The sequence below is a fragment of the Nomascus leucogenys genome, chromosome 13, assembly GCF_006542625.1.
Source record: "Nomascus leucogenys isolate Asia chromosome 13, Asia_NLE_v1, whole genome shotgun sequence".
Classification (NCBI taxonomy): Eukaryota; Metazoa; Chordata; class Mammalia; order Primates; family Hylobatidae; genus Nomascus; species Nomascus leucogenys.
In genome coordinates this window covers 76778266-76790714 of record NC_044393.1, presented here as the reverse complement: position 1 = coordinate 76790714, position 12449 = coordinate 76778266, and the positions used below count along the sequence as shown (strand labels likewise).

Below are 12449 nucleotides of genomic sequence, written 5' to 3'. Positions count from 1 at the left end.
GTTTTCCAGCTGGTTAGTTACCGGTCAATAAGAGAAAACCACACTGGAGGTCTTGCAAAGGACATATGCCTAACCGTATAAGAAAAAATAACCTAGTTTCTGCAATCTTCCTTTCCTAAATAAGCCTTCTCAAGTTGTGTTCCATCCAGAGTTGGGCAAATTCAATAACTGGACAAGACATTAGTTAAGAAAAGAGGCAATCAAGAGACTCAAAGAGCTATACAGGAAAGCAACTGACCACATCACTCCTCCGAGGGCAAGAGAGTGCTCTGGGACAGAACCCTTGTGGAAGTGAGGCCAGTGTTACCCATGTGTCCACACAAAGGACGGCCAGGCAGAGGAGTATCTGATGGAGAAGTCTATCCTAACAGAAGCTTGCAGAACAACTCTAAAAGTCAGGTATAAGGAAATTTGCTCAAAGCATTTATTCAAATAAGGGCCAGAATGGTCTAACAGGAAGAATAACTGTGGTCTATTCAAATGATGCCCCAGAGTCCCATCTAAGAAACAAGTGGCTTTTAAGTAGTTGAGACTCAAAATTACTCTTTCCTTTAGAATGCCCAACTGCAGGCAATCTGACAGCCTGATCAGCACTTCCAGACCCAAGCAAGGTTGTCATGTCTACCACAATGAAACTGAGCTTTTAATTCTAATCTTCTCTTTGACCAGATAGACTCTTCAAACTACCAGGACAAGAGGAAACCCCAGAACGTAAAACCTTAACTAGTTACTATGTACATGGCCCAACACTCAATACTTTTTGTCCCTCTTTCTCTTCCAACCATCCCACCGTACCATCTGGATATGTAACTGATAATCCTGCTCTGCTGTCTTTCCCCAGCTACCCCAGTCCTCAACAGCTCCAATGAATGCAGGATTGTGACATTCATTTCTTTTTTTAAATAATAGCAAAACATGGCCGGGCCTGTAATCCCAGCACTTTGGGAGGCTCACGGCTATAATCCCAACACTTTGGGAGGCCAAGACAGGCAGGTCACCTGAGGTCAGGTGTTCAAGACCAGCCTGGCCAACATGGTGAAACTCCATCTCTACTAAAAATCCAAAAAAAAAAAAAATTAGCCAGGCATGTTGGCGCATGCCTGCAATCCCAGCTACTTGGGAAGCTGAGACAGGAGAATTGCTTGAACCTGGGAGGTGGAGGTTGCAGTGAGCCGAGATTGCGCCACTGCACTCCAGCCTGGGCAACAAAGCAAGGCTCTGTCTCAAAAACAAACAAAAATAGCAAAATATTTATTTTTTTTTTTTTTACCTTCTTTTATTTTGTTTTATTTAATTATTTATTTATTTTTGAGACAGAGTCTCGCTCTGTCGCCAGGCTGGAATGCAGTGGCGTAATCTCGGCTCACTGCAACCTCCGCTTCCAGGGTTCATGCGATTCTCCTGCCTCAGCCTCCCAAGTAGCTGGGACTACACGCATGCGCCACCATGCCCGGCTAATTTTTTTTGTATTTTTAGTAGAGACAAGGTTTCACCATGTTGGCCAGGCTGGTCTCGAACTCCTGACCTCATGATCCGCCCGCCTCGGCCTCCCAAAGTGCTGGCATTACAGGCGTAAGCCACTGCGTCTGGCCACTTTTATTATTTTTTAAAGATAGTATTTCTTAATTTTTTTATTTCAATAGGTTTTGGGGAATGGGTGGTGTTTAGTTAAATGAGTAAGTTCTTTAGTGGTTGTGACACTCATTTCTATATTTCTCATGAAACCATAAACAACTTTACCCTCAGCAGGAGCTCAATAATTCTGTGGGAAATAAATATATAATTCCCACAGTGCCCATCAATGCAGAATCTAGGCTGCCTGGAGTAGCTAGGCAACGCTGGGGATTAGCTTGGAACAGGGAAGAGATGGCTGGGGGCATACAGTGGGGCTGCTTTCATTGCCACAGGACTTAAGAGACAGCTGAGTTTCTTTGAAAGACGATATCATGACAGAAGGCTAAGAATAATCACGTGAAGATATTTGGGACAGTGATACAAAGGGATGCAAATAAGCAATAAGGTCCTTGATTATTCCTGAATGTGAAAAAGCTAAACACGCTCCAAAGAAATAGAAAGCCAGAGAGAAAGCGTAGTGCCACATTGCACAATCTTTCAACCCCTAAAACGGAGACACTCAGGTTCTTTTCCTCATTATTCACTTAAATGTTTATTCACTGCTTACCTGTATTGTGTCAGGTACTTACCAGGCACAAAGACACAGAGATGAGAGAAAGGTTCTCTTCTTTGGAGCTTGCAATCCAGTAGAGAAAGATATATAAACGTGTAAACATGCAATGAAATGTTGTGAATGCTATGACAGCACAAAGATGGGATGATGAAAGGAAATGTCAGGTGTGATTTCTTAAGTGGCTGAATCTTAAAAGACAGCAGGTGCTCAACAGCCACAGAGGTGGCGAAAGAACTACTGATAGAGGAGGCGGCATAAGCTGAGGGCAGAAGGCAGGACCCCAGCCTGTAAGAAGACCTCAGTTCTTCAGCATGGTGGGGGCTTGGCATCCCAGAGGGGTTTCAGTAAGAGAAGTCTAAAAGTCAAATCACAAATGGGCTTGTAACCCAGGCTAAGGCATTTAGATTTGTCACAGAGGTAATGAGAAATCACTAAAGTGTCTTGGAATATGAGGAACCACTGAAGAGTCCGGGAAAAAATAAAATTATGTTTCAAAAAAATCTGAGAGCATATGGAGAAAGGATAAGAGGGAAGGAGCATGAGGGCAAAGAGACTATTATTTCAACATCTAAGCACTCTATCAGAGACGAACAAAGACTAGCAATATTAATCAAATGTCAAGGATGGATAAGAGAGGTTTTAAGGAGGCAGAATCTCTAGGCCTTGTTAAAGGCATGGATGTCAGCGTTGGGGTGGGGGGTGGGGAAGTCAAAATGAGAGCAGGGAAATCAGGTTTTTCAATCAGCTGGCATTACTGGTAACTTGTGTCGATGCAGCTTTGAGGGTACAGTAGGAGGAAAACCAAATCATAGCAGGGTGAGGAGACATTGGATTATTAGGAAGGAGAAATGATGACTGTGGGCTAGGAAAAGATGAAATCTGCAGCTATCAAATATTTCATCTCACAGGGATCTTTGAAGAGTTACCAGGAGAAAGAGTGAGACTGAGTTAGTCTGGGAGAGGCAAAAAGCACCAGACTGTATAAATATATGGACTATACTCGAATGCTAGGATCAGGTTACACAGTATCCTTTCACCTAGGATAGTTCTGGTAAGATTTCACTGTCCTGTTAACATGGGATACAGTTATGATATTTTAGAACGAGTTCCAACTGGCCTTGTATTTCTCTGCCCAAGATTCTCATCCACAAAACAGGAAATTAAAATCCAACCCTTCTTTCTTAGAGGCTACACTACTTCTTCCTTCCAGGCAAATGAACTTGGTCAGCTCCAAGAAGGGTCAACACTCTTCACTTGGAAGCAATCAAGCTGTTACACAATAGGAAAAGAAACTATTCAAAATGTTGGTTCAACCATTCGTTAATGCCCAAAATGTGAAAAATGCTGAAAGATATTTAATCTTCAGTGGTTGATCTAACAGTACTAGGAGTATCTGTAGTAAGAGAAATTAGCAAGCAGTAGTAGTGATTACCACAACTAATATTTATTAAGTATTTTATAAGCATGCACTAAGCACTTCATGTTATCTTGTTTAATCTTCATTAAACAACCCTGAGGTATATGCTAATATTCTCAATATTTGTGGTCCCTGATGGAGGACCAATGAAAAAGAACTGATTTTAATCTACTTAAATTTATTTTAATCTATTTAGTCTGATTGCTGTTGGTAGTAGAATTATGGGAGTTTTTCTCGTATCTCTTTTATCTATATCGTTGCTTCACTAACTTCTTAATTAAAATAAAATGTCCTTTATTATAATTTTAAAAACTAAATGCTTTATTTAAATATTAATAAAAGATCCACATAAACTCTTGCTTTTTCTTCTTTACCTCCCTGGTATGGAATAGCACACAAAAGCTGAGGTACCAACCTGCCCAACATCATCAAGTTGGGGCAAAGGACAAATAATTAGAATCCAGAAATTTTGCTTTTTTTTTTATTTTTTTTTTTAGACAGGGTCTTACACTGTCACCCAGGCTGCAGTGCAGTGGCACAATCATGATGCACTGCAGCCTTGAAGTCCCAGGTTCAAGTGATCCTTCCACCTCCACCTCTCAAGTAGTTGAGACTACAGGCGTGCACCACCATGCCCGGCTAATTTTTCTTTTTTTTTTTTTTTTTTGAGATGGGATCTTGCTATGTTGTCAGTTGTCGGGACTGGTCTTGAACTCCTGGGCTCAAGCAATCATCCCCACTCAGCCTCCCAAAGTGCTTGGATTACAGGTATGAGTCACCATGGCCAGCCCAGAAATTTCATTTCTGATAGCCAAAGCACTGCTAAAGGACAGCAAAGCACTAATATTTCAAAGTGTAGAAGCCAAAAAGACTAAACAATGCCAAACTGGTACGCATAGCAGCTGCCCGAAGAGCAGAAACTTAAGGGGTCAAAGGCAGACCACAAAAGCAAGGGGGCCGGGCATTAGAGGCTGAGGGGTGTGAGGGAAGGATGGAGGAGATGATGGGACATAGGGACAGAAAGTTCTCAAATCACCATTAGGCACAGAAGGTTCTCAAATAACCATAAAACAATGGTTCTTAACTACTCTTGAGCCATAAGTTCCCTTAAGAAACTGATTTTTAAAACTCCCTCTCTAAAACAATTCATGTTTACACAAAATTTTGCAATTTCATGGGATTTATATATGCCTTCACAGGTGCCTGGATCCCAGATTAAGAATCTGGAATAGGCCAGGGGCAGTGGCTCACGCCTGTAATCCCAGTACTTTAGGGCGAGGCAGAAGGATTGCTTGAATTCAGGAACTCAAGGCTGTGCAAACTAGTGAGACCTCCTTTCTACTAAAAAAAAATAAAAATAAAAATTAGCCAGGTATGATAGCACACGCCTGTAGTCCCAGCTACTCCCAGGAGGCTGAGGTGGGAGGATCACTTGAGCCTGGGAGGTTGAGACTACAGTGAGCCATGATTACACCACTGCACTCCAGCCTGGGCAACAGAGACCTTGTCTCAAAACAAAACAAAAAAAATCAGTAACAAAGTATGGGCAGCCATAAAAAAGACTGAAATCATGTCCTCTGCAGCAACATGGATAGAGCTAGAGGCCAGTATCCTAAGTGAACTAACTCAGAAGCAGACAATCAAATATCACATGTTCTAACTTTTATAAGTGGGAACTAAACAATGGGTACACATGGACATAAAGATGGAAATAATAGACACTGGGGACTCCAAAAGGGGAGAAGGAGTGAGGGGGGTGAGAATTAAAAGATTATCTATTGGATACAATGTTCAATATTTTGGTGATGGATACACTAGAAGCCCAATCCCCAACATTACACAATATACCCGTGTAACAAACATGCAAATGTATCCTCTGAACCTTAAAGAAAAAGAATCTTTAATAAAATAATAAAATATGGGCCTAGCATTTATAGCATGCTACCATTTATGAAAATGAAAGTGTCTGATCATACAGGTTTTAACTATCTCTGGAAGGAGACACAAGACCCTAGTAACATCAGGTGTCTCAGGGGAAGTACTCGATTTTTCACTATATATCCTTCTGCATTTTGAACAATGTAAATGAATGAAGAATTCAAAAATAGATTAATAAAAGAGCTCTGCCATAACCAATGGTGATTTCAAATGCTTGAGGCTACCCAAGAAATGTTCCTAACCTATTCCAAGAAAAGTAGTAGTGAAAACACGACAAATCTGTCTATGGGAAAAGGTACAAGAAAAAGCTCTAAGACTTCGACTGCCACTAAAGGTAGTAAACATATAAACAACAGATACAAGCTGCTTGTGGGCACATCCAGAATCAGCAGTTCTATGATATAAAAATACTCAAAATACAAAGAAAGAGTACATCAAAATGGCATCAGCCACAGAAGACAGTGGGCTATTACCTAGGTCCACAGGCTCACGATGGCCTCACGAAACACCTACCTCATCAGGGGTATCCTTTGCATCAGGTTGTGTGGCGGCTGCCCGACGAGCAAGATTTCCAGCACGGATGTTGCTGAGGTTGATCTGCCGCTCAGGAGGAGGCCCACCACGAGGCTGACCTCGGACAATGATGGCGCACCCTGAGAGGACCTACGTAGGGGGAAGAAAGAGAAAATCAATGGTCCAGAGGCCGTATCACCATAATGCAGGTTGTGTACCACCGTATCCCCAACATTTCAAATAGCATTTGCACTTCAAAGGCATGCAAAGTCATCTGTTGAATGACTAAATAAACAGGATTGTTTTTAATTTTATAAGAGAAATACCTACATAAAGCCTGGGGCCAAATTCTGAAATGATTGACCCAGAAATCCAACAATAGAAAAGTCATAGAATAAACAGACTGGGGTAAAAAGGCATGTGAGACATACAGATTAATGACCTCTATAATTTCATCCTAGCAAGTACCACCCCTTGCATCCTTTCCAATTATTAAGAAATTAATATCTCCATCAACACTTTCCATTCTCAGATTGAAGCGAACAATGAAAGGCTTAAGAAAAGGGGAAGCTGCGGCCATGCACAGTGGCTCACACCTGTAATCCTAGCACTTTGGGAGGCCGAGGCGGGTGGATCACCTGAGGTCGAGAGTTCGAGACCAGCCTGACCAACATGGAGAAACCCTGTATCTACTAAAAATACAAAATTAGCTGGGTGTGGTGGCGCATGCCTGTAGTTCCAGCTACTTAGAAGGCTGAGGCAGGAGAATCACTTGAACCCAGGAGGTGGAGGTTGTGGTGAGCCAAGATCGCGCCATTGCATTCCAGTCTGGGCAACAAAAGTGAAACTCTGTCTCAAACAAAAAAAAGAAAAAAAAGGAGAAGCTGAAGGAAGTCCCTACACACCCCTGGGAGGAACTCAGCATGCCCAAGGCTAAGGTGGATGCAATACCTAGAGTTTCCCTTGTGGACAGTACAAGTGAGAAATACAGAAGTAATCTTGAAAACCCATGCCCTACATGATTAAAACATAAGAATCTAATAAGCACCTTAAGGCTCCCAAGTGCAGTCAGTGGCTCCTTTCATCTCTCTAATCAAAGATGCCAGGCATAGAACCCACTTGCAACTGTGAAAAGAGCTCTGAAGCTCACTGGCATTAACCTTAAAGTATTTGCAGGAGAGAAGAAGAAAGGATTTCAAGTGAAAGAAGGGAAGAAGAGGCATAAGGGAAAAACCACCCAAGCTATTCAAATTGTCTTTGTGAAGAGACTCAATACAACAAACAGGCGGGGGCTCATGCCGTGGCTTCACTAGATCTGAAAGACTCTCAATTTCACGCTTCATAAAAAATGCTTCTGAAAGGTTAGCAGTGAGAAGGTTGGAGGGTTCTGTCAACACAGAACACTGTTCAGACAAGACCATGGAGTTCTCAGTAAAGGAATAATCCTTATGAGGAACTTGAATCAAAGGAAGAGAAAAAGGAGAATGAAAGGAAGCTGCTCCTTTCACTTAGAGTGCATTGCTCCCCACCTCTCTACCTTAACTAATGCTTTCAAGTGTTAAATATTGATATAAATACACAAATGAATTTAAACCCACATGTACAAATTAAAGAATAAGAAAAGTAAACATCTGAGCAACCACCACCCAAGTTAAGAACTGGAATATTGCACACTGCCAGAACCTTGGATTCCATGCGCCCCTCTCTACTTGCAGCCCCTTCTCTCGAACCCCACCATTACCCTGACCAAGGATTTTGTATGAATATATCACAATTCATTTATCCATACTATCTTTTTATGGAAATTCTATCAAACAATATTGTACATTCCAATATACAATATTTAATTGTACATTCCAATACACAATATTTAATTGCACATTAAATTAGTACTCTGATAATGTCTCAATATCCCCAACACCTTAAGCACACAGGCCCTGGCCTGAGTCACTTTAATCCCTGGTTATATACCATGGCACGCACACACAAAAAGACTGTCTTCCTAATCCAGTTATAGGCACACTTTTCATTTTTAGCCTGTTATCAGCAATTAAACCCTAAAACTTCTAGCCAAATAACCATGCTAACACCCTATCCTGAGAATTCATGTCCTAGGCATTATCCCAGGGAACTGACATTCCAAAAGATAAGCTCTCAAACCAAACAAAGCCAGGAAAGAACAGGTATACTACAGTAGAGGCTGCTTGAAGTTCCTGAATAAGAAGGGCCAAAGAAGAAAAGGAGAGCTTGGATCTGACTCATTTATATTCAATTCTTTCTCACAAGTGGCAGAAACAAAACACGCAGCAAGAAGAGCATAGTGTAGAATACCTGCACTTGAAATCATTCAAGCACAAATTCCAAATGAGGCTGAGGACAGCCAAACTACATACAGCACACAAACCAGAACATCTGTTTCTAGTGCTTGCTGCTCAATTTTGGTCAAGTTTTCCCACAAAAAAAGTAATAACGCATTCCCAGGAGACCTCTTGGTAAAGCCCAGTCATAAAAGCTAAGGCCTATTTACAAGAAAACTCACCCTCTCTGACGAAGGTGAACTCTGATAAGCAAGCATTAACCTAGCCTAGGAAACCATCTTTGTTTCTCAAGCCTGACAAATGCAACTGAGAAGCTCAAGAACAGAGGGACTGATGAGAAGAGCCCCTCATCTCTAAATATCAGAAAGGTATTGCCTCTCTAATGCCTCTGCCTAGTAAACCGGATCCCTGGGGACAATGGGTCTACAACTGTTATCCTGGCCCCATTAAGGGCTTTGGCAAACAACTTGTACACAGTAATTGTGCAAAACTCCTTTGTATGCCCTCTCCTCTCCCTGAATGCTAAAGGCTGCTGTCAGAACTTCCTTGCATAGTTGTACCAAAAATGCCATTCAGTTAACGCTTGAATCAATGTTACAGAGATGATTTGTACTCTATAGGCTCTCTACACCTTTTATATCATTGAATATATGAATTCAAGCAGCTGTCACCAATTCAACTTCCTAAGCAAAAGAAATAGATTCACTGTGGCAGGTACTGCTATTCCTACTCCTCCAGGAGGAGAGGATTGGCATGTGTGCACCCTTCTTCTGAAACTCTCTTCCCCTCATTTGGCTATTGCCTTGGTGGAGAGGTAAGAAAAGACTGACTGTACACAGTTACGGAAGTAAGAGAACTATTTCTAATAGGGAAGAACTAGTTTCCCTCCTACCACTCACAGAAACTGAAATCATTCAAAACACACTACAGGCTACGTGCAATGGCTCAAGCTTGTAATCTCAGCACTTTGGGAGGACGAGGCGAAAGGGCTGCTTGAACTTAGAAGTTCAAAACCAGCCTGGCCAACACAGCAAGACCTCATCTCTACTAAAAATCAAAAAAAGTAGCTGGTGTGGTGGTGCACAACAGTAGTCCCAGCTACTTGGGAGGCTGAGGTAGGAGAATCGCTTGAGCCTGGGAGGTCAAGGTTGCAGTGAGCCATGGTTGTGCCACTGCACTCCAGCCTGGGTGACAGAGCAAGACTCTCTCTCAAAAAACAAAGAAACAAACAGAAACACACTACACCTCCTTTTTGCTATTTCCACTTCATCTGCCAACCACTGTTAAACTCTCTCACCTGTCTTACTCGCCAGTCTTTACTCAAGTTCTTCCTCAATGAAAACATTGTAATGGCCTTCTTGCAGCTAACAGTCGCCACCAAATAAAACCAATGAGAAATACCTTCTGGGGGAAAAATACTTTAAATGTCTAGGTAAAATATGAAAAGGGCCAAGGGTCTATATGCTCAACAATTTATATCTCATATGGCACCAAAATAAGCCGTTTTTCTTCTCAGAAAGACCTGCCAAGTTGACTATTGTTATAATTTTATTCCTTGATTTATTCAGTTATTAATTCACTACAAACTTACTGAGTGCCTACCATGTGCCAGACATTGTTCTAGGCAAGTGGCATGTTTCAGTGAAACAAAGTAGACAAAAATTTCTGCTCTTGGGGAGCTGATATTCTAGTAGGGGGAGACAGACAAACAATAAACATCACATGTAAGTATAATATGTTGTTTACCAGAATTTTAATTTCAGGAGAATAATGTTAAGATTGAGAAGAAACTGTCATGGGTAATTAGTCTGCCAAAGCTGTGCTGATTCATGTTGCAAACTTTCATGGATGCAGTAATTATCCTTAATTGCTAATTTATAGAGCACAGAAATCAAGTCAAATGGTTACTGCTTTATCCAATTATATTAATAAACTGACATTCTAGAAAAATGATCTTAGGACTACCTGATACAACAGGAGGTTTGTGAAACCAGGTGTCACAATGAGTCAGTTTGATTGACGTTATGGATTAGACATTTCTCAGTTCTGCCAATAAAGGTTGCAGAGGGACCTGGTGTGATTCAAAGGACCTGGCTTCAGGGCACAAGTCACACGGTTACAAAGGCTGAAACAAGGCAGCTGAGAAGGAAAATTGGGGACTCAAATTGTTCAAACCCACTTACAGGTTTACTGGGAGATTTACCTACAGTGAAACACTATATGGGCAGCCACTAAAATGTTGCCCAGCAACAGGAACGCCACATTAAATCTTCACTAGATTCTGATAAATGACTTGGTTTAACTCTTTAACTCCCGGGCCAATGACAGAAGAAGACAGAAAACTTCTTATACAAAAACCCAGCCACGCTAAGGGCAAAGAAAGGGATGGTACAGAAATTTGTATGTCAATGAAGCCAATATTTTTTCCCAGCCCAAGAGCAAAAATCACTTTGGTCTGAGAATGGCATCTTATCAGCTCTGCAAAGAGGACTGGTTTAATGGGCATATCCGCTAGTTAAGACAGTATAGTAGGTGTACTATAACAGCAATATCTACCTGCGTGAAGAACCAACATAAAGAACAAGGGCAGATATCTGATGATAAATATTACAAAAACAAGGCCCAATACAAATCTATACATATATGGCCCACTGACTTTCAACAAGGGTGCCAGGATAATTCAATGGGGAAAAGAGTAGCCCTTTCAACAAAAATGTGTTGGGACAACTAGATCTCCATGTGCAAAAGAATGAAGTTGGCCCACTACGTCATACCATATACAAAAGATAACTCAAAAAGGACCAGAGACCTAAATTTAAGAGTTAAACTATAAAAGTCTTAGAAGAAAACAAACCTGTAAATCTACATGACCTTGCATTAGGTGATGGTTTCTTAGGTGACACCAAAACCAAGCAACTTAAAAATAAATAAATAAATTGGACTTCATAAAAATTAAAAACAGTGTGCTTCAATGGACACTACCAAGAAAGAAAAAAATATGAGTATATGCAAATTCTGAATACTAGACTCTTATCTCATATATCTGACAAGGGTCTAGTACCCAGAATAAAGAACTATCATAATTCGATAAGAAGACAATAACCCAATTAAAGTAAGTTGAAGAGACATTCATCCAAAAAATAAATATAAATGTCCAAAAAGCACATGAAAAGATGCTCTACATTATTAGTCATCAGACAAATGCAAATCAAAGCTACAATGACATATCACTTCACCACCACTAGGATAGCTAAAATCAATAAGACAGGCAATAACAAGTGTTGACAAGGATGTGTAGAAACTGGACCCCTCATATATTATGGGTGGTGTAGCTGCTTTGGAAAACAGCCTGGAGGTTTCTCAAAAGTTAAACAGTTATCATATGACCCTGTGACTTCACTCCTGGGTGTATATGTTGGGGGAAGTCAGGCACCCCACACGGAGGGACCGGCTGAAGCCATGGCAGAAGAACGTAGATTGTGAAGATTTCACAGACATTTATTAGTTCCCCAAATTAATACTTTTATAATTTCTTATGCCTGTCTTTACTGCAATCTCTAAACATAAATTGTGAAGATTTCATGGACACTTATCACTTCCCCAGTCAATACCCTTTGATTTCCTATGCCTGTCTTTACTTTAATCTCTTAATCCTGTCATCTTGTAAGCTGAGGAGGATGTAGGTCACCTCAGGACCCTGTGATGATTGTGTTAACTGCACAAATTGTAGAGCATGTGTGTTTGAACAATATGAAATCTGGGCACCTTGAAAAAAGAACAGGATAACAGCAATGTTCAGGAACAAGAGCGATAACCTTAAACTCTGACCGCCAGTGAGCCGAGTAGAACAGAGCCGTATTTCTCTTCTTTCAAAAGCAAATGGGAGAAATATCGCTGAATTATTTTTCTCAGCAAGGAACATCCCTGAGAAAGAGAATGCACCCTTGAGGGTGGGCCTCTAAAATGGCCCCCTTGGGTGTGGCCGTTTTCTACGGTTGAGACTATAGGGATGAAATAAGCCCCAGTCTCCCACAGCGCTCCCAGGCTTATTAGGATGAGGAAATTCCCGCCTAAT

At 41.1% G+C, this 12449-nt stretch overlaps 1 protein-coding gene across 1 annotated transcript in view; it reads right to left on the bottom strand.

Moving 5' to 3' along the window:
* SND1 (staphylococcal nuclease and tudor domain containing 1) overlaps positions 1–12449 on the bottom strand; it is a 440010-nt gene that overhangs the window by 399306 nt on the left and 28255 nt on the right. The window contains exon 2 of the mRNA XM_003261285.3: positions 6057–6206. Coding sequence (XP_003261333.1) covers positions 6057–6206 — 150 coding nt within the window. The remainder of the gene's footprint in view (positions 1–6056; positions 6207–12449) is intronic.